The sequence below is a fragment of the Mesoplodon densirostris genome, chromosome 4 (assembly GCF_025265405.1).
Source record: "Mesoplodon densirostris isolate mMesDen1 chromosome 4, mMesDen1 primary haplotype, whole genome shotgun sequence".
In the NCBI taxonomy this organism is placed as follows: Eukaryota; Metazoa; Chordata; class Mammalia; order Artiodactyla; family Ziphiidae; genus Mesoplodon; species Mesoplodon densirostris.
This window is the reverse complement of record NC_082664.1, coordinates 122,180,201-122,203,343: the sequence shown is the minus strand read 5'-3', so window position 1 is coordinate 122,203,343 and position 23,143 is coordinate 122,180,201. Positions and strand designations below refer to the sequence as shown.

At 37.5% G+C, this 23,143-nt stretch overlaps 1 protein-coding gene across 7 annotated transcripts in view; it reads right to left on the bottom strand.

Moving 5' to 3' along the window:
- Nucleotides 1-23,143, bottom strand: part of MYO9A (myosin IXA) — a 295,878-nt gene that overhangs the window by 68,340 nt on the left and 204,395 nt on the right. For 4 of the 7 annotated variants that reach the window (XM_060097070.1, XM_060097074.1, XM_060097073.1 and 1 more), the window contains 3 exons: nucleotides 21,309-22,913; nucleotides 18,288-18,387; nucleotides 17,560-17,775 (listed from right to left, as the gene is read on the bottom strand). In XM_060097070.1, the coding sequence (XP_059953053.1) occupies nucleotides 17,560-17,775; nucleotides 18,288-18,387; nucleotides 21,309-22,913 (1,921 nt within the window). The remainder of the gene's footprint in view (nucleotides 1-17,559; nucleotides 17,776-18,287; nucleotides 18,388-21,308; nucleotides 22,914-23,143) is intronic. The other 3 variants (XM_060097072.1, XM_060097075.1, XM_060097076.1) reach the window with 3 other exon arrangements.

Genomic DNA, 23,143 nt, shown 5'->3' with positions numbered 1-23,143 from the left:
CTAACCTGCAGCCAGCAAAAACGAGACCCCAAACACAGTAAGTTAAGCAAAATGAGAAGACAGAGACACAAACAGCAGATGAAGGAGCAAGGTAAAAGCCCATGAGACCAAATACATGAAGAGGAAATAGGCAGTCTACCTGCAAAAGAATTCAGAGTAATGATAGTAAAGATGATCCAAAATCTTGGAAATAGAATGGAAAAAATACAAGAAACATTTAACAAGAAACTAAAAGGACTAAAGAGCAAACAAACAATGATGAACAACACAATAAATGAAATTAACAATTCTAGAGATGGACTCAATAGCAGAATAACTGAGGCAGAAGAACGTATAAGTGACCTGGAAGATAAAAATAGAGGAAATCACGACTGCAGAGCAGAATAAAGAAAAAAGAATGAAAAGAATTGAGCACAGTCTTAGAGATCTCTGGGACAACATTAAACGCACCAACATTCGAATTATAGGGGTCCCAGAAGAAGAGTAAAAGAAATGGACTAAGAAAGTACTTGAAGACATTATAGTTGAAAACTTCCCTAATATGGGAAAGGAAATAGTCAATCAACTTCAGGAAGCAGAGACACTCCCATACAGGATAAATCCAAGGAGAAACACACCAAGACATGTATTAATAAAACTATCAAAAATTAAACACAAAGAAAAAATATTAAAAGCAGCAAGGGAAAAGCAACAAATAACATACAAGGGAATTCCCATAAGTTTAACAGCTGATCTTTCAGCAGAAGCTCTGCAAGCCAGAAGGGACTGGCAGGACACATTTAAAGTAATGAAAGGGAAAAACATACAACCAAGATTACTCTACCCAGCAAGGATCTCATTCAGATTCGACAGAGAAATTAAAACCTTTATAGACAAGCAAAAGTTAAGAGAATTCAGCGCCACCAAACCAGCTTTACAGCAAATGCTAAAGGAACTTCTAGGCAGGAAATACAAACGAAGGAACAGATTTACAATAACAAACCCAAAACAATTAAGAAAATGGTAATAGGAACATACATATCAATAATTACCTTAAATGTAAATGGATTAAATGCTCCCGCCAAAAGACACAGACTGGCTGAATGGATACAAAAACAAGACCCACATATATGCTGTCTACAAGAGACCCACTTCAGACCTAGGGACACATACAGACTGAAAGTGAGGGGATGGAAAAAGATATTCCATGCAAATGAAAATCAAAAGAAAGCTGGAGTAGCAATACTCATATTAGACAAAATAGACTTTAAAATAAAGACTATTACAAGAGACAAAGAAGGACACTACATAATGACCAAGGGATCGATCCAAGAAGAAGATATAACAACTGTAAATATTTTTTGCACCCAACATAGCAGCACCTCAATACATAAGGCAAATGCTAACATCCATAAAAGGGGAAATCAACAGTAACACAAACATAGTAGGGGAATTTAACACCCCATTTTCACCAAAGGACATATCATCCAAAATGAAAATAAGTAAGGAAACACAAGCTTTAAATGACACATTAAACAAGATGGACTTAATTGATATTTATAGGACATTCCATTCAAAACTAACAGAATACACTTGCTTCTCAAGTGCTCATGGAACATTCTCCAGGATAGATCATATCTTGGGTCATAAATCAAGCCTTGGTAAACTTGAGAAAACTGAAATCATATCAAGTACCTTTTGCAACCACAACGCTATGAAACTAGATATCAATTACAGGAAAAATATCTGTGAAAAATACAAACACATGGAGGCTAAACAATGCACTACTAAATAACCAAGAGATCACTGAAGAAATCAAAGAGGAAATCAAAGAATACCTAGAAACAAATGACAATGAAAACACAATGACCCAAAACCTATGGGATGAGGAGAGGAACCAAGATGGCAGAGTAGAAGGACGTGCTATAATCCCTCTTCCGAGAACACCAGAATCACAACTAGCTGCTGGACAATCATTGACAGGAAGACACTGGAACTCACCAAAGAAGATACCCCACATCCAAAGACAAAAGAGAAGCCACAATGAGATGGTAGGAGGGGCGCAATCACAGTAAAATCAAACCCTGTAACTGCTAGGTGGATGACTCACAAACTGGCGAACACTTATACCACAGAAGTCCACCCACTGGAGTAAAGGTTCTGAGCCCCACGTCAGGCTTCCCAACCTAGGGGTCTGGCAATGGGAGGAGGAATTCCTAGATAATCAGACTTTGAAGCCTAGTGGGAACTGACTGCAGGACTTTGACAGGACTGGGGGAAACAGAGACTCCACTCTCAGAGGGCACACACAAAGTAGTGTGCGAGTCGGGACCCAGGGGAAGGAGCAGTGACCCCAGGGGACGCTGAACCAGACCTATCTGCTAGTGTTGGAGCCCCACCCATCAACAATCAAGTAGATTAAAGTTTTGCTGAGCTCTGCCCACCAGAGCAACAGTCAGCTCTACCCACCACCAGTCCCTCCCATCAAGCCTCTTAGATAGCCTCATCCACCAGAGGGCAGACAGCAGAAGCAAGAAGAACTAGAACCCTGCAGTCTGTGGCACAAAAACCACATTCACAGAAAGACAGACAAATGAAAAGGCAGAGGGCTATGTACCAGAGGTAGGGACAAGATAAAACCCCAGAAAAACAACTAAGTGAAGTGGAGATAAGCAACCTTCCAGAAAAAGAATTCAGAATAATGATAGTGAAGATGATCCAGGACCTCGGAAAAATAATGGACGCAAAGATCGAGAAGATGCAAGAAATGTTTAACAAAGACCTAGAAGAATTAAAGAACAAACAAACAGGGATGAACAATACAATAACTGAAATGAAAACTACACTAGAAGGAATCAATAGCAGAATAACTGAGGCAGAAGAACAGATAAGTGACCTGGAAGGCAGAATGGTGGAATTCACTGTTGTGGAACAGAATAAAGAAATAAGAAATGAAGACAGCCTAAGAGACCCCTGGGACATTAAACACAACAACATTCGCATTATAGGGGTCCCAGAAGGAGAAGAGAGAGAGAAAGGAACAGAGAAAATATTTGAAGAGATTATAGTCGAAAACTTCCCTAACATGGGAAAGGAAATAGCCACCCAAGTCCAGTAAGCATTGAGTCCCATAAAGGATAAACACAAGGAGACACACGCCGAGACACATAGTAATCAAATTGGCAAAAATTAAAGACAAAGAAAAATTATTGAAAGCAGAAAGGGAAAAATGAAAAATAACATACAAGGGAACTCCTATAAGGTTAACAGCTGATTTCTCAGCAGAAACTCTACAAGCCAGAAGGGAGTGGTATGATATACTTAAAGTGATGGAAGGGAAGAATCTACAACCAAGATTACACTACCTGGCAAGGATCTCATAGAGATTCGATGGAGAAATCAAAAGCTTTACAGACAAGAAAAAGCTAAGAGAAATCAACACCACCAAACCAGCTCTACAACAAATGCTAAAGGATATTCTTTAAGTGGGAAGCACAAGAGAAGAAAAGGATCTACAAAAACAAACCCAAAACAATTAAGAAAATGATCATAGGAACATACATATAGATAATTACCTTAAACGTGAATGGATTAAATGCTCCAACCAAAAGACACAGGCTTGCTGAATAGATACAAAAACAAGGCCCATCTATATGCTGCCTGCAAGAGACCCACTTCAGACCTAGGGACACATACAGACTGAAAGTGAGGGGATGGAAAAAGATACTCCATGCAAATGGAAATCAAAAGAAAGCTGGAGTAGCTACACTCATATCAGATAAAATAGACATTAAAATAAAGATTGTTACAAGAGCAAGGAAGGACACTACATAATGATCAAGGGATCAATCCAAGAAGGTGACAGAACAATTATAAATATACATGCACCCAACATAGGAGCACCTCAATACATAAGGCAATGGCTAACAGCTATAAAAGAGGAAATCGACAGTAACACAATAATAGTGGGGGCCTTTAACGCCTCACTTACACCAATGGACAGGTCATCCAAAATGAAAATAAATAAGGAAACAGAAGCTTTAAATGATACATTAAACAAGATGGACTTAATTGGTATTTATAGGACATTCCATCCAAAAACAACAGAATACACATTCTTCTCAAGTGCTCATGGAACATTCTCCAGGATAGATCATATCTTGGGTCACAAATCAAGCCTTCGTAAATTTAAGAAAACTGAAATCGTATCAAGCATCTTCTCTGACCACAACACTATGAGACTAGATATCAATTACAGAAAAAGATCTGTAAAAATTACAAACACATGAAGGCTAAACAATACACTACTTAATAACCAAGTGATCACTGAAGAAGTCAAAGAGGAAATCAAAAAATACCTAGAAACAAATGACAATGGAGACATGACGACCCAAAACCTATGGGAGGCACCAAAAGCAGTTCTAAAAGGGAAGTTTATAGCCATACAAGCCTACCTTGAGAAACAAGAAACATCTCAAATAAACAACCTAACTTTGCACCTAAAGCAATTAGAGAAAGAAGAACAAAAAAACCCCAAAGTTAGCAGAGTAAAGAAATCATAAAGATCAGATCAGAAATATATGAAAAAGAAATGAAGGAAATGATAGCAAAGATCAATAAAAATAAAAGCTGGTTCTTTGAGAAGATAAACAAAATTGATAAACCATTAGCCAGACTCATCAAGAAAAAAAGGGAGAAGACTCAAATCAATAGAATTAGAAATGAAAAAGGAAAAGTAACAACTGACACTGCAGAAATTCAAAGGATCATGCGAGATTACTAGAAGCAACTCTATGCCAATAAAATGGACAACCTGGAAGAAATGGACAAATTCTTAGAAATGCACAACCTGCCAAGAGTGAACCAGGAAGAAATATAAAATACGAACAGACCAATCACAAGAACTGAAATTGAAACTATGATAAAAAATCTTCCAACAGGGGCTTCCCTGGTGGCGCAGTGGTTGCGAGTCTGCTTGCCAGTGCAGGGGACGTGGGTTCATGCCCCGGTCCGGGAAGATCCCACATGCCGTGGAGCGGCTGGGCCCGTGAGCCATGGCCGCTGAGCCTGCGCATCCAGAGCCTGTGCTCCGCAGCAGGAGAGGCCACAACAGTGAGAGGCCCGCGTACAGCAAAAAAAAAAAAAAATCTTCCAACAGACAAAAGCCCAGGCCCAGATGGCTTCACAGGAGAATTCTATCAAACATGTAGAGAAGAGCTAACACCCATCCTTCTCAAACTCTTCCAAAATACAGCAGAGGGACAAACACTCCCAAACTCATTCTAGGAGGCCACCATCACCTTGATACCAAAACCAGATAAAGATGTCACAAAGAAAGATAACTACAGGCCAATATCACTGATTAACATAGATGCAAAAATCCTCAACAAAATACTAGCAAATAAAATCCAACAGCACATTAAAAGGATCATACACCATGATCAAGTGGGGTTTATCCCAGGAATGCAAGGATTCTTCAATATATGCAAATCAATCAATGTGATAAACCATATTAACAAACTGAAGGAGAAAAACCATATGATCATCTCAGCAGATGCAGAAAAAGCTTTCGACAAAATTCAACACCCATTTATGATAAAAAACCCTCTAGAAATCAGGCAAAGACGGAAGCTACCTCAACATAATAAAGGCATATATGACAAACCCACAGCCAACATCATTCTCAATGGTGAAAAACTGAAACCACTTCCACTAAGATAGGAACAAGACAAGGTTGCCCACTCTCACCACTATTATTCAACATAGTTTTGGAAGTTTTAGCCCCGGCAATCAGAGAAGGAAAAGAAATAAAAGGAATCCAAATCGGAAAACAAGTAAAACTGTCACTGTTTGCAGCTGACCGGATGCTATACATACATAATCCTAAAGATGCTACCAGAAAACTACTAGAGCTAATCAATGAATTTGGTAAAGTAGCGGGATACAAAATTAATGCACAGAAACCTTTGCATTCTTATACACTAATGATGAAAATTCTGAAGGAGAAATTAAGGAAACACTCCCATTTACCACTGCAACAAAAAGAATAAAATACCTAGGAATAAACCTACCTAAGGAGATAAAAGACCTGTATGCAGAAAACTATAAGACACTGATGAAAGAAACTGAAGATGATACAAACAGATGGAGAGATATACCATGTTCTTGGATTGGAAGAATTAACATTGTGAAAATGACTCTACTACCCAAAGCAATCTACAGATTCAATGCAATCCCTATCAAACCACCACTGGCGTTTTTCACAGAACTAGAACAAAAAATGTCACAATTTGTAGGGAAACACAAAAGACCCCGAATAGCCAAAGCGATCTTGAGAAAGAAAAACAGAGCTGGAGGAATCAGGCGCCCTACTTTAGACTATACTACAAAGCTAAAGTAATCAAGACAGTATGATACTGGCACAAAAACAGAAATATAGATCAATGGAACAAGATAGAAAGTCCAGAGGTAAACCCATGCACATGTGGTGACCTTATTTTTGGTAACAGAGGAAAGGATATACAATGGAGAAAAGACAGCCTCTTCTATAAGTGGTGCTGGGAAAACTGGGCAGCTACATGTGAAAGAATGAAATTAGAACACTTCCTAACACCATACACAAAAATAAACTCAAAATGGATTAAAGACCTAAATGTAAGGCCAGACACTATAAAACTGTTAGAGGAAAACATAAGCAGAAAACTCTATGACATAAATCACAGCAAGATCTTTTTTGATCCACCTCCTAGTGTAATGGAAGTAAAAATAAAAATAAACAAATGGGACCTAATGGAACTTAAAAGCTTTTGCACAGCAAAGGAAACCATAAACAAGACGAAAAGACAACCCTCAGAATGGGAGAAAACATTTACAAATGAAGCAATTGACAAAGGATTAATCTACAAAATTTACAAGCAGCTCATGCAGTTTAATATCAAGAAAACAAACAACTCAATCTAAAAATGGGCAGAAGACCTAAATAGACATTTCTCCAAAGAAGATACACAGTTTGCCAACAAACACATGAAAGGATGCTCAACATCACTAATCATTAGAGAAATGCAAATCAAAAGTACAATGAGGTATCACCCCACACCAGTCAGAATGGCCATCATCAAAAAACCTACGAACAATAAATGCTGGAGAGGGTGTGGAGAAAAGGGAACCCTCTTGCACTGTTGGTGGGAATGTAAATTGATACAGCCACTATGGAGAACAGTATGGAGGTTCCTTAAAAAACTAAAAATAGAACTACCATATGACCCAGATATCACATTACTGGGCTTATACCCTGAGAAAACCATAATTCAAAAAGAGTCATGTACCACAGTGTTCACTGCAGCTCTCTTTACAATAGCTAGGACATGGAAGCAACCTAAGTGTCCATCGACAGATGAATGGATAAAGAAGATGTGGCACATATATACAATGGAATATTGGAATAACTCATCGAATAATAATGAGTATTATGAGTATTATTGGAATAATGAGTATTATTGGAATAATAATTCCAATAATTATTGGAATAATTATTGGAATAATGAGTATTATTCCATGAGAATAACTCATGGAATAATAATAATAATAATAATAATGGAATAATAATGGAATAACTCAGCCATAAAATGAAATGAAATTGAGTTATTTGTAGTGAGGTGGATGGACCTAGAGTCTGTCATACAGAGTGAAGTAAGTCAGAAAGAGAAAAACAAATAGCGTATGCTAACACATAATACGGAATCTAAAAAAAAAAGAGAAAAGGTCATGAAGAACCTAGGGGCAAGACGGGAATAAAGATGCAGACCTACTAGAGAAAGGACTTGGAGTCATGGGGAGGGGGAAAGGTAAGCTGGGATAAAGTGAGAGAGTGGTAGTGTATATATGGACATATATACACTACCAAATGTAAAATAGATAGCTAGTGGGAAGCAGTCGCATAGCACAGGGAGATCAGCTCGGTGTTTTGTGACCAGCTAGAAGGCTGGGATAGGGAGGATGGGAGGGAGGGAGATGCAAGAGGGAAGAGATATGGGGATATATGTATATGTATAACTGATTCATTTTGTTATAAAGCAGAAACTAACACACCACTGCCAAGCAATTATACTCCAATAAAAATGTTAAAAAAAAGATGTGACACATATATACAATGGAATATTACTCAGCCATAAAAAGAAACAAAATTCAGTTATTTGTAGTGAGGTGGATGGACCTAGAGACTGTCATACAGAGCGAAGTAAGTCAGAAAGAGAAAAATAAATACCATATGCTAACACATATATATGGAATCTAAAAAAAACCCCATGGATCTGAAGAACCTAGGGGCAGGACAGGAATAAAGACGCAGACGTAGAGAATGGACTTGAGGACACAAGGAGGGGAAGGGTAAGCTGGGACGAAATGAGAGAGTGACATGGACTTATATACTATCAAATGTAAAATAGCTAGCTAGTGGGAAGCAGCCGCATAGCACAGCGAGATCAGCTCAGTGCTTTGTGACCACCTAGAGGGGTGGGATAGGTAGGGTGGTGGGAGACGCAAGAGGGAGGAGATATGTGGATATATGTATATGTATAGCTGATTCACTTTGTTATAAAGCAGAAACTAACACACCAATGTAAAGCAATTATACTGCAATAGAGATGTTAAAAAAAAAGAAAAAAAAGAATCCACCTGCCAATGCAGGTGACATGGGTTCAATCCCTGGTCCAGGAAGATCCCACTTGCTGCAGAGCAACTAAGCTCGTGCGCCACAACTACCGAGCCTGTGCTCTAGAGCCCGTGAGCCACAACTACTGAGCCCGTGTGCTGCAACTACGGAAGCCCACGTGCCTAGAGCCTGTGCCCTGCAGCAAGAGAAGCCACCATTACGAGAAGCCCGTGCACTGCAACAAGGAGTAGCCCCCACTCGCCACAACTAGAGAAAGCCCAAGTGCAGCAATGAAGACCCAATGCAGCCAAAAAAAAAGAAACAGCAGCTATCAAGATAATGAACAGTTAACCCTGAGAGAGCAAAAACTGGGTAGAAATGAAAGTAGAGTTGAATGAACTCATGAAAGAAATAAAAAGACAGTAAAGGTCTTTGGTGGTGCAGTGGTTGGGAGTCCGCCTGCCAGTGCAGGGTATGCGGGTTCAGTCCCTGGTCTGGGAGGATCCCACGTGCCGCGGAGCAGCTGTGTCCGTGCAGCACAACTGTTGAGGCTGCGCTCTGGAGCCCGTGAGCCACAGCTGCCGAGCCCACGGGCCACAACTGCTGAGGCCAGTGCGGCTGGAGCCTGTGCTCCGCAGCTGGAGAGGCCACTGTGGTGAGAGGCCCCTACTTGCTGTGACTGGAGAAGGCCTGTGCACAGCAGCTAGGACACAGTAATCAATCAATCAATCAATCAATCAATCAATCAATAAGAAAGTGAAATGAAGATTAACTTATGAGATGCCTAAGGGAGAAAAAGCACAAATGGAAAATTTAAAGGGGACAAAAGCAGGAAGATAATAAAAAAATATAAAATGATATAAAGAAACAAGCAAAAAGGGTCAGAGAGAAGGTAGTTGAAATGGATGATAGGAAAAGAAAAATACTTGTTTGTAATTGCAGTCCCTAAACAAGAAAAACAAAACAACAGAACACAATATTTAAAACTATCATCCAGTAAAACTTTTCAAAAATAAGGCAAGACCAGAATTTACACATTGACAGAGTCCTGCAGATATACAGGATAATTAATCTGTAATGATCGATTTAAAGACATATCTTAAACTTTAAATATAAAGAAGAAACTCTGAAGGCATGCAAGTAAAAACATCAAATAACTTATAAGGGCAAGAGATTTAGACTGGTAAGAGACTTACCAACAGTAACAAATAAAGTAAGACAACAATAAAATAGCACTTTCAAAAAACTCAGAGAAAGAAAATATGAATCAAGGACTTTGTATGTAGCCAAGATGTCCCTTCAAACATCAAGGCTATAGAAAGATCTTGGGGAATTCCATATTGATGGCCCTTCGTAAGTAAGCTACTAAGGGGGAGAGCTTCATCCAACCAAGAGGTAAACAGGGAAACTTCTGCAAAATACCTGAAGTGATAATTTAATACATTTAATAATAGATCTAAGACAAAAACAAAGGTAGGGACTACAGTGAAAGAATCATACATAAAATTACATGTTCTGACAAAGTAGAAATAAAAGCCTAAAAAATAGGAGTAGAAGGGAATAGAGACTAGAATAATTCATCAACAGTTGTGTCACAATAGGTGAGAATATTATTTATTTTAAAATGACTAATTAGGGTATAATTGGTTAAATTAAAAAATATTAAAGGCATTTAAAAAAGTTATATATAAAGGTAAACAATCAACAGAACAAGAGCACAACCTCTCCTAAACATCAAAATAAATTAAAAAAAATAAAAGATCAAAGAAAAGTAACATAAACACAGCAAATTTAACATAATAATAACAAAATTATAAGAAAGAGTGGAGAATTAATCTATCAGTTACATCAATAAATATGGATAGATTTAACTCACCTATTAAGGAAAATTTTTTCAATTTGGCTCACAAAGCAGGGCCCAACTATACTGTGCAAAAAAACACACCTCTAAACAAAAGGATCCAGAAAAGCTAAAACTAAAGGGGTGAGCAAAAGTATTCTAGGCAAGTGGAAATAATAGGAAAACAGAGGCTGTGATATTATTATTTATGTAGGATTCAAGCAAAAAACATGGAATCTGACAAAGGACACTTCTTAATACTAAAAAGCCACAATTCACAATGAATAACAGGAGATGTTAACACATTCTGTATAAGACAGATCAAAGATAATAAGGATGTAGAAGGCAAACAACATAATTAATAAGGTAGAGCTTACAGATATATATTGAAATTTTATACTCTGAATAGAGAATATACCTTCTTATCAAATACACATTCAACAAATAACAAGTGTTGGCAAGGATATGGATAAAAGGGAACCCTCATTCACTGTTGGTGGGAATGTAAATTGGTATGGCCACTATGGAAAACAATATGTAGGTTCCTCAAAAAATTAAAAATAGAACTATGATATGATCCAGCAATTCCACTTCTGGGTATTTATCCAAAGGAAAAAAACCCCACTAATATAAGATACATGCACTCCAGTGTCCACTGAAGTATTATTTACAATAGACAAGCTATAGAAGCAACCTAAGTGCCCATCAATAGATGACTGGATAAAAAAGATGTGGTATATATATAAACAATGGAATATTACTAAGCCATTGAAAAAATTAATTCTTGTCATTTGAGACAACATGTACAGATCTAGAGGGTATTATGCTAACTGAAATAAGTCAGTCAAAGACAAAAACTACACGATCTCACTCATATGCAGAATCGAAAAAACAAAACAAACAAACTGAACAAAATGAAAACAGACTCACAGATACAGAGAACAAATGGGTGGTTGCCAGAAGGGAGCGGGGTAGCAGAGGTGGGCGAAATACATGTAGGGGATTAAGAGGTACAAACCTCCAGTTTAATAGTAAGCAAGTCATGGGGATGTATATACAGCATAAGGAATATGGTCAGTAATATTATAACAACTTTGTATGGGGACAGATGGTTACGAGACTTATCATGGTGATCATTTCATAATGTATGCAAATGTCATTACATAGTATATCCAAAAGTAACATAATATTGTACTTCAACTATAGTTCAATTTAAAAAATGCACATGGTACATTCACAAAAACTGATCATATACTAAGTAACAAAGAAAATACCAGTAAATCTGATCAAATAGAAGCATCATAAAGTCTTTCAACAGAATACAATAAAACTAGAAACTAACAAAAATTAAAAAACAAAAAAGCCTCTTCATCTGAAAACACAAAAATTTTTATTAAACAAGTTTTGGGTAAAAAAAGAAACTAAAATTACAGATTTTCTTAAAAAATAATAAATCCTTTACATATTAGAATAAACAAGATACATCTAAAGTGTGACCAGAGGAAAAACCATAGCCTTACAAACCTGTATCGATAAAAATAAATAAATGAATTAAATTAACCACTCAAAAGCTAGAAAAATAAGAAAGTAAACCAAAAAAAGCATAATAAAATAAATAATAAAGGTAAAAGCAGAAATCAGTGGAGAATGAAAAAAAAAGTAGGTATGATAAATAAACCAAACCCTGTTACTTTGGAAAAAATTAACAAAATAGACAAACAACTAGGTAAGGGAAAAATATCTACAAAATAAGAAATGACAAAAGGGAAATAACCATTGAAACAGAGAATTTTTTAAAATCATGAGACTACTTTCCACACCTCTAGGCAAATAAATATGAAAGTTAGCTGAAATGGAAAAAACTAGTTGCCAAAATTGTCCCCATTAGACAGAAAGCTTTAAAGACTAACTCTCCTAGAAGAAATAGAGGAACTTATAATAAAAGAATTATGTCACAAAAAAGTATCAACCCCAGATGGTTTCATAGGGAAATTCTACCAAGTCAAACAGTGGAGAGTCGCAATGCTATGAACTGTCCCTGACTTTTGGGGGGAATAAAATACACATATTAATACTAAGTGTATGGAGTTCCCTGGTGACCTAGTGGTTAGGATTCTGGGCTTTCACTGCTGTGGCCGGGGTTCAATTCCTATTCGGGGAACTGAGATCCTACAAGCCGTGCGGTGCAGCCAAAAAAAAAAAAAAAAAAAAATCAATAAAAAACCGAGAACAAAACTGAAAACCAGAAAGACCTAACAGGCTTGAAGAAATTAAACAAAATCAAATAGAAAACAGTATATTAAAAAATAAATAAATACCAAGTATATTCAATAGTGTGGCTGCTGTCCTGGGGCCACCAATCTAAACTTTTTATGTAATAAACTTTGTTCAATTCAGCTGGTTTTCAAACTTGTAAGACCCTCAAAATCACCAGCCTAGGCCCTAAAATCCTATAAATATCCTTTCCTGACTTCCCCCTTCTGAGAAATTACTAAGACTTAGTCAAGGTGGATTTTCCCTTACTGTAAAATAAGCTAATAAATTTAGCCTTGATAAATGGGTTTTTTCTGGCAGTTTTTTGTGGAGTGGACAGTAGAGAGAAGGAAAATTCAACACAGATAAGGATTGAAGAGAATCTCAGAGAAAAACAAACAGAAATAGGAATATAAGAAGTATAGGAGTTTTGGGGGGAAATGAAAAACTTGGTTTTAGCATACTGTAGATAAAGTCAACAAATTCTGGAGAGCTATTTGGGAGTCATACCCATGGAGATGATTGCTTTAAGTTTAGCGAACGGTAGAAGAAACTATACAGAGAAAACTGTTACCTATACCAATCCTACAAATAAGGGATAGAAATGATTTTATTAACTCATTCACCATCCAGATGATTCAGAGACTAAAAAATGATATGAAAGCCACCTTAAAAATATTGCTTAACAGTAATATTCCATTGTATATATGTGCCACATCTTCTTTATCCATTCATCTGTTGATGGACACTTAGGTTGCTTCCATGTCCTGGCTATTGTAAATAGTGCTGCAATGAACACTGTGGTACATATCTCTTTTTGAATTATGGTTTTCTCAGGGTATATGCTCAGTAATGCGATATCTGGGTCATATGGTAGTTCTGTTTTTAGTTTTTTAAGGAACCTCCATACTATTCTCCATAGTGGCTGTATCAATTTACATTCCCACCAATAGTGCAGGAGGGATCCCTTTTCTCCACACCCTCTCCAGCACTTATTGTTTGTAGATTTTTTGATGATGGCCATTCTAAACAGTGTGAGGTAATACCTCATTGTGGTTTTGATTTGCATTTCTCTAATTAGTGATGTTGACGTTCTTTTCATGTATTTGTTGGCCATCGGTATGTCTTCTTTGAAGAAATGTCTATTTAGGTCTTCTGTCCATTTTTGGATTGGGTTGTTTTTGTGATATTGAGCTGCATGAGCTGCTTGTATATTCTGGAGATACATGTACCACAATGTTCACTGCAGCACTATTTACAATAGCCAGGAGATGGAAGCAACCTAAGTGTCCATCATCAGATGAATGGATAAAGAAGATGTGGCATATATATACAATGGAATATTACTCAGCCATAAAAAGAAATGAAATTGAGGTATTTGTAGTGAGGTGGATGGACCTAGAGTCTGTCATACAGAGTGAAGTCAGAAAGAGAAAAACAAATATCGTATGCTAACACATATATATGGAATCTAAAAAAAAAAAAAAAGGTTCTGAAGAACCTAGGGGCAGGACAGGAATAAAGACGCAGATGTAGAGAATGGACTTGAGGGCATGGGGAGAGGTAAGGGTAAGCTGGGACAAAGCGAGAGAGTGGCATGGACATATATACAGTACCAAATGTAAAACAGATAGCTAGTGGGAAGCAGCCGCATGGCACAGGGAGATCAGCTCGGTGCTTTGTGTCTACCTAGTGGGGTGGGATAGGGAGGTTGGGAGGGAGATGCGAGAGGGAGGAGAAATGGGAATATGTGTATATGTATAGCTGATTCACTTTATTATACAGCAGAAACTAACACACTATTGTAAAGCAATTATACTCCAATAAAGATGTTAAAATAAAATAAAATAAAATAAAACATGGTAGGTATAAAAACTAAGTGAAAGCAGCATACAGAGACTAAACAGTTATTCAAATGGCAGAGTTAAAAGTAGGAAGTTTAAAAAAAACAGTAAAGTCATAAGGAGGGAAAACCTCAACTCCTCTACAGAAGGTAACAACTAATTAACAATTCACCAGCTCAGGAGGTAATGCTTATCAAATCCCCTTCAGGTAATTCATTTCTAACTGTCTTTATCTCATTAGATCAGTTATTTCACAACTGGAAAGGTCAGTGGATGGCTTCCTCGAAGACAGACACACTTCTTAGCAAATGTCAGTTATTAAAATCACTTTGTCCAGAGAAAAAACAAAAACTATCCAGTTTTTTAAAAAGCATGTGCCCAGAAAATCAAGCCCATTTAAAATCCTGAAGATATGTGGATTTTGAGAATTCAGTAGATTCCATTTAGAAACAAGTAGACTTCATTTTTCACAATATCAGATAACATTAGAACATGGCATATTTTCAAGATAAACAAACAGAAACACACTTTAAAACTGTCCCTACCCTTCCCACCCCCAACCCCAACCCCAGTAAGTATCTATCAGCATATTCTAAAAAGCAAAGCTTCTTCATGCAAGTGTTCACCAGAAACAACCACCACCAACTATTCCTAAAATAGCTAGTGATGAAACAGAAGGACAGTGAGAAAGCTGGAGAGGTGACTAACACACTGTGCAGGAGGGTGCTCTACAACTACTGGCATGCAGTGACTGTCAAGCAGGTGAACAGAATCACAGGCAGAGACTACCAGCTAGAACCCTTAAAGGGGCTGTATGCTCCAAGCAGAAAGCCCAACTTCCTGGTTCATCTCAGTAATTCTCAGTGAGAAAGAATTCTACCACCAAAAGGACTAAGGTTTGTAACAAAGGAAACTCTCAGGAACGAAACAGCAATTATAAATGCTAAATTCTTCAACAAATGAAAAATCTATGTACACTTTGGAGAATAATTTAAGCATGTTCCCTATTTACACTAAAAATGTATAGCAGTGCTTTTCATTAAAATTAGTTTGCTCCATTACATAATTTCATCTTTAACAACTAAGCATATGATAGAGTATATTTCATTATTTATAACTCAAAAAGAGGGCACCTCCAAAGTGGAGTTATTTTATCCTACACTGAAGAGAACACTTTGGTTCTAATTATATATATCAATGGATATACAGGCTGCAATTTTACAGTCCTACAGTTTGGCTCAGGGTAATGACTCATTTGTCTAATTAGAGAACTGGTCATGCATTTTTCTGTTTTTGTTGTTGTTTTTATTTTTTCTTTCTTAGACTATCAATATTAACATTTAAAAACTGGGTCCAGGGCTTCCTTGGTGGCGCAGTGGTTGAGAGTCCGCCTGCTGATGCAGGGGACACGGGTTCATGCCCCAGTCCGGGAAGATCCCACATGCCGCAGAGCAGCTGGGCCCATGAGCCATGGCTGCTGAGCCTGCGCGTCCGGAGCCTGTGCTCCGCAACGGGAGAGGCCACAGCAGTGAGAGGCCCGCGTACTGAAAAAATAAATAAATAAATAAATAAATAAAAACTGGGCCCATCTCCAATAAAAGATAAAGACAATGAGAATATTCTGGAACTTAGAAAAAATTTTAATTAACTAGGTCTTTGGAACAATCAAACAGCTTTTAAAACAGTTCAAAGGTAAAATATTTAATGAGTCAAAAAGAGGCCATCCTAAAATGTTTCTCCCATAATGAACAGATACTAAAGAAAAACATTAGAGCCCAACTTAATTAAGGATATGCACGGAAATAAAATGCATATCATTCCACCTTCTCAGTGATAATGTTTTAGTACATAATAGACATACAGGGTACTCATATTGTATTTTCCAGGACAATTCCAAAATCAAACACTTTATACCTATAAATACATTTGTACTTATCAAACTATATATGCCTAATTTGGGTTGAGATATGATAATAGTTCTTTTCTTTTCTTTTTTTTTTTTTTTGTGGTACGCGGGCCTCTCACTGTTGTGGCCTCTCCCGTTGCAGAGCACAGGCTCCGGACGCGCAGGCCCATCAGCCATGGCTCACGGGCCCAGCCGCTCCGCGGCATGTGGGATCTTCCCGGACCGGGGCACAAACCCGCGTCCCCTGCATCGGCAGGCGGACTCTCAACCACTGCGCCACCAGGGAAGCCCCAATAGTTATTTTCTTAATGCAGCTTTATTCAAACATAACTCCAATGTTGTAATTTGTGATTAAGACAAATTCACATTAACTATAGCCTTTTAGTTGGCTCGGTTGGCCCAAGGAGACATTTTTGGCATTGCTTATTAAATTTTTAAAAATTCATGTTTATTTTCTATTACTAAAAAATGCAGAGGGGAAGCAAGTTTAAAGCCAAAAAGAAAAGAAAAGAAGAGAGAATAACATTTCAGTTAAAAGCTACTGGATTATTTTTTATATACCCTATTCACTAGACCACGGAGGGATCAAGAAACTATGACCAGCAGGTCAAATACAGCCCATTGCCTGTTTTTGTAAATAGTTTTATTGGAACACAGCCATGTGCCTTTGTTTACTTATTGCCTATGGCTGTTTCCACTCTACAGTAACAGAGTTAAGCAGTTGCAACAGAGACTGTATAACCCATAAAGTCTAAAACATTTACTATCTGGCCCTTTACAAAAAAAAAATTTGAGGCTCCCTGCTCTAGACCTTTTAAGATATAACACAGAAAAGTCCCACATTAGTGCTAAGTTAAATAACTTTAATATTTTTTGCCTAATTTATGATTTGACATATACTGTTAAAGTGCCCTTTATCCAAGTCCTACTAAATTAAGGTTTAGCTTTAGTTGCTTTGTTCACTGAGGTTTCCCATGTACAAACCGTTATAAGGAGAAGAAGCTGTGAAGGTTAGCTTTAGATTAGCAAAGACTATTCCCATCAGATTTGCTTGTTGCCTATTTTTCTTATATTGCTGTAAAATTACCATTTCGGAGTCACTGTGAGAGGCCTGACCCAGGCCGGGTACAGGCCCTAGCTCAGAGTGAGAAGCTTGGTCAAGGGAGAGAAGGGGCTCAATAATGTCATCGTAATCATCTTCCTCTGTATCCCCCTCCCCATCGGCAAAAGTACCTCTAGTCAAGAAATCGGAGCGCGTCCGCGCCATTCGAGCTTTCTTTTTATGGGCCGGTCTGGCAACCTGCTTGACCAAATGATAAAACAAATAACACAAAAATGTTTTGTTTTGGTTTTTGGGAGACGATGCCAATGAAAGACATCAGAGAGCTCATGAATTTCTTGAAACATCCCCTCCACCCCTGTGCCCTTTCCACTAGAAGTGACAGCGATAACCAAAAGCAATCCATATTCATTACTCTGGACAAAGAATAAGAATGGAAGCTAAATCTATACTGTTCTTCTACATAGCCAAGGAAGTCATCTTTCACTGCCATGATTCACCAAAGTCACTTGCATAAATTGCCTTCTTTTCCTCAGCAACTTCTTTTTTGTAAATATAATCTGGATTTTTAGGCACCCTTCCCTGCCTGAAGTACTCCTCTCTAAGTGTAACAGACTTAACTCATGGCTTCTCTCTCTGTAAACACTCGGGAGTAAATGAATAGATGAGGTGCTCTACCTACAAGAATAATAATTTCCAAAACAGCGTGTACCTATTTTGCAGAGAAGATAAATAAAACAAAAGTCAATACTTACCTCTCCTTGGCCCGGCCCAGTTAACTTCACAGATTTCCAAGCTGGTTCATCTTGTTTATGGAGTTGAGGATTTCCACTGTTTAAGGCTTCCTTGGTGACACTTAGGATAAAACAACAGGATTACATTTCAATTCCTAGCAGGTATCTCACGGCAGCAGTCTTAAAAGTATAGCATGAAATATAGTCTAACAAGTCAGGTCAAAGAAATGGATTTGATAATGAGAAAGGGAAAATACCAAATCCCCAAATCTTTAGAATCAGTCTCAGAAGAAGGGGCCTTTACTCTATCATTATAAAATACCTGATAAGTAGCCACCCAGTGATGAGGACCTCATTACTTTGTTTTATACTGAGATGGTCCTTTGTTTTATACTGAGATGGTCCTATTGATAAGCAAATTTTCATTCTGAAATCTCTCTGTAGCTTTCATCTGTGGTCTTAGTTTAAAATTTTTAGAATAAAATCAACACTGGCAGAATAAGAAATTGTTATCAAGCTAAAAGAAGTATGCCCCAAACCATAAAGATGGTATAGTGTTAGTCTGTGAAAATTTAATTCTGCTTGAATAACCACATGATATGACTGCTTTATCATTAAATTCACTGTAGAAATGAATGTCTGTGTCTGATGAAAATCTGAACAGAACCTGTACTTTTATGGCCCCAATTATCTATATTAACTCAGAACCATGAGTCTTAAAATTTATCAATAACAGGACTGTAAACTCACTGAAAATCGTATCTTACCTTCTAGCATACTGCTGGGTTTAAAGTAGACACTAACTTATAATACCATTTGGCAGAGTAATTGCCCTTGCATTCAAAATCTTCCACTTAATTTTATAAATGAAGGCCTAGGTTATCTTGTCCTTTGCCCTATGCAATAATCCCTAAACAAAGCTAATTAGATGTCAATCTTTCTGATAGCTAAAAGCTTCTCAGAGATCTCCCTTCTGACCAGTGTACAATCAAGTCCAGCAATCCTAGCTTGTCCTGAATAACCCTTTTGGTTATTAAAAATCTCTCTTGCCACAGTTGAGCCATTTACCTTCGATTTTTTTCCTCCAAAAGAGAAACAATTAATAGGACCTTTGATAGCACCTGACCACCCTAACTAACTTTTAAACTCACAGCATTTTCTCTTAGTTTCTCCGTGATTTCTTTTTTGTTCTCCCTTACTAACCAGCTGAAGACTAAGATGCACTTATCACCACTATGGCATAGAAAGGACACTAATGTTACTTCTTAATCATGACATCCAATGTTGATTTCTAAACAGGAAACTCAAATTCTGGTCTCAGCTGTTTCTCTAAATATGTGACCTTATACAAGTCATTTCACCTCCATGGGCACCAGTGACCTCATCTATAATATGTGGGAACTGGACTAGATATTATAACTTAGAAACACTAACATTTATGAGTCTATAAAATGCTAATGTTTCTAGTATTACTTATAGAACAAGAGAAGATGTGAAGTATGAATTTTACTTAACCTTTCACACAAACAATCTAATATATAATCATTTTGAAGATACATAGATATTAATAAGGTAAAGCAAACTAGGTCAAGTAGCTATAAGACTTTATCTTGGCAAAATGATAAAAGGAATAATTCACAAGGATGATTAATGTTTTTGAAATCTGTACGTCTTCTACAAAACAGATTCATGGATGTAACAACTATGCACATACACACACACACACATGCACACCCCTCACATAACTAAAATTAATCAGAATGACAGAAATAATATGTTTTTAACATTCTCTGGTGGGCTTATATGCTACACAGAGTCTGAACTTCTGGGCAATCTCTAGGTTAATGTGCAGCACTAGGATCTCAAGTTGTCATGTAGTCCAACTGCATTTCATACTCCTCTATAAAAATTCTTAGTGGAAAAATAAAATATAAATGATCTCTTGCCCATATTTACAAAGAGTTTCTATAAAATCTGTAATTTTAAAGACTGACAGAGTTAAAAGTTAGGTTATGATGAGAAAAAGTTATTTTCAGAGTTAACATGAAATTTAACTTTTTTAGCCCTAAGATATAGCCCTCCTTTCATTTAAAGTGATATTCTCCCACAAGAACAGAAAGAATTCACTGTATACATAGCCTTAATATAAATATTTTAAATTTTATCAAATTTGTTTTTATGTACCACTTAAGAAATGCTTTCTCACAGCTACCACTACTTAAGACAACTTAAAAGAATAAAGAACTTCCACTTATGTGAGGTATTTAAAGTAGTCACAGGGAATTCCCTGGTGGTCCAGTGATTAGGACTCCCCGCTTTCACTGCCAAGGGCCCAGGTTCAATCCCTGGTTGGGGAACTAAGATCTCACAAGACCAAAAAAAAAAAAAAAAAAATACAGTAGTCATATTTTTAGAAACAGAAAGTAGAATGGTGGTTGCCAGGGGCTGGGGGTAAGGGGAAAAGGGGAGCTGCTTTCAATGGGTAATTGAGTTTGTTTTGCAAGATGAAAAAGCTCTAGAGATCTGCTGCACAACAGTGTGCATATAGTTAACACAACTGAACTGTACACTTTAAAATGGTTAAGATGGTAAATTTTATGTGGTTTTTATCCCCCCCCCAAAAAAGTACAAAGAACTTAATGCAGACCATAAATAGGCCAACAGCTTTGACAAAGCACATTAACTTTAAAGCCTGATACTAACAAGCTTGGACTGCTACACCTAACAGCTCTAGGGCAACCAGCAATTGCTGACTGCCTACTAAGTTTCCAGGCACTGTACAGCCCTTCACAAATGTTTCCTCACTTAATGGGGAGGAACCAAAAACCGTGCTATCTGTGCTTAGTCAAAGACTCCTAGGGTATAATTATATCCAATTTCAGGTGGCTGGTGGAGTCAACAATTAGGAAATTTTTTTACACACAGAAAATGGCTAATTTGAGTAGCACCCATACAAATAGTTGAGGCACATCAAGGCACCCTAATGAAAATTTCCAAAAAGTTTCCCATTTATACATAAAAATAAATAAAGACTTCACTTACAGGGAACTACTCATATTTTCCTTTGGCGTGAAGAAAATGGCCCTAGTAGTTCCATCTCTGAAAGGGTCATCAGATTTGTAGCTACAAGGTTGAGTTGGCCTAAGGTGTTCTCTTTTTGAAATGCGATTATTAGAGAGTTTACAGGCTACATTCAGTTGAGTGGACATTCTGTCTGTCTTGGATAATTCCTTAACAGCACTAGATTGGCATGGGCCTCCTTTTCTTTCAAAGAACAGAGTGACAGGTCGGTCCTTCAAGGGTAAGTGAGCAGAGGGACTGTCTTTTGGGGCAAGAGCAGCATCTTTAACAGTTACTGATGGAGTCCCAGCTACACTGGGTTCGTCCTTATTTAGGGTATTCAGGATGAGGAGAGAGGATGGCCTCTCTATTCTTTGCTTTGACTGATGGAAAGATGGTACCAGAAAAGTCTCCCCAGTTCTTGGCTTTTCAATTGTCTTAAAGGCTTTACGCTCCTTTTCTAAAATATCTGTTTGCTGGCGAATCTGTTCCATCATCTCTTTTTCATTCTGCTGCTGCAATTGCTTTTGCCTTTCTTCCTTCTCAGTGTTTAGCTTTTCTAACTTCTTAAGCACAATATTGGAAGAATCTGTATTCAAAGAAGCAACAACTTGATTTTCCCCTGGAAGGTGGTACTTTCTGGCTTCCCTGTTGATATCCAAAGTAAGAGATGGAAGTGTTTCTTCACTTTCCAATAGTTTGTTTCTCTGGACACTTGTGTCTAGCTGAGAACTTGTTTTCAGTGGGTCTTGTTGGGGAATATAAAAAAATGTAGGCAGACTATTTAAAATAAAAGAGTCTCTCAGCTGTGGTTTACAGGTAATAGATTCAGAACTGCAAACCAGTTTTTCCTTCATAGCCCCATTCTTTAAATGCACTGAGTCAGAAGGTGCCCTCTTTTGAATCAATGTATAGTTAGTCTCACTTGAGGTACTGAGGGCATTGTCCTGTGAATCAAAATTTGGACTGCTAGATATCTTAGGTGACAGAAACGGCACATCTCCTTCATCTAGAATTATGGGCTCTGGTTTGCTCTTTTGGCTTTCCTCACAGCTCAGAAGTTCCAAGCTTCCTTGAGAGCTTTCACTATCAGGTGTACCCTGTAAAGACTGAAGGCCCTCAGGCATCAGTTCTGTAGACCACCTACGTTCTTCTGAAGGAGACACACCACCAAGAGAACGGACTTTCAGCAATTCTAAACTAAATATAGCTTGCTCTAGTTCTCTCATTCTCCGACTTTCTCTTTTGGCCCGACCCACTTTTTTCTGGTGGAGATCTTCCAAGGACTTGGGTCTCTCTCTTACAGTCACATCTGCCTGCAAGTTCATACCACTTTGACTTCTGGCTCTCTCCTGTCGCTTGTCTGGGGACTCGTTCAAGCAGTCCTTTGAACTTTCATGACTAATTCGATTACTCTCTATCACAGATTTACATTCCTCTATGGCTTTTACTCTGTTGTCAAATGAACAATCCTCCCATTCTGAAGGGTCTGAACCGTGAATTTCCAGAGTTCCATATGGCTTGATATTTGCCAATCCAAGTTTTAGTTTTGTTTTTTTTAGTCTTTGTTCTTTTAAAGCTTTAAATCTATATCAAAACAGGAAAAAAAATAGGCTAGAGATATCTCTTGGTTACCACTGCAGAGAATACATTTATTGAGAATTTTTTAAAAAGTGGAAAGTCTCAAAATTTTTCTTTTTATAATATTAAGTGTTTCTTTAACTTGGATGCACATTTCACAATTCTATTTCTAGTGGAGAAGACAAACTGAGATAACCAATTCTAACTCAAGTTAGGCAAATGTTAGAGCAGACATA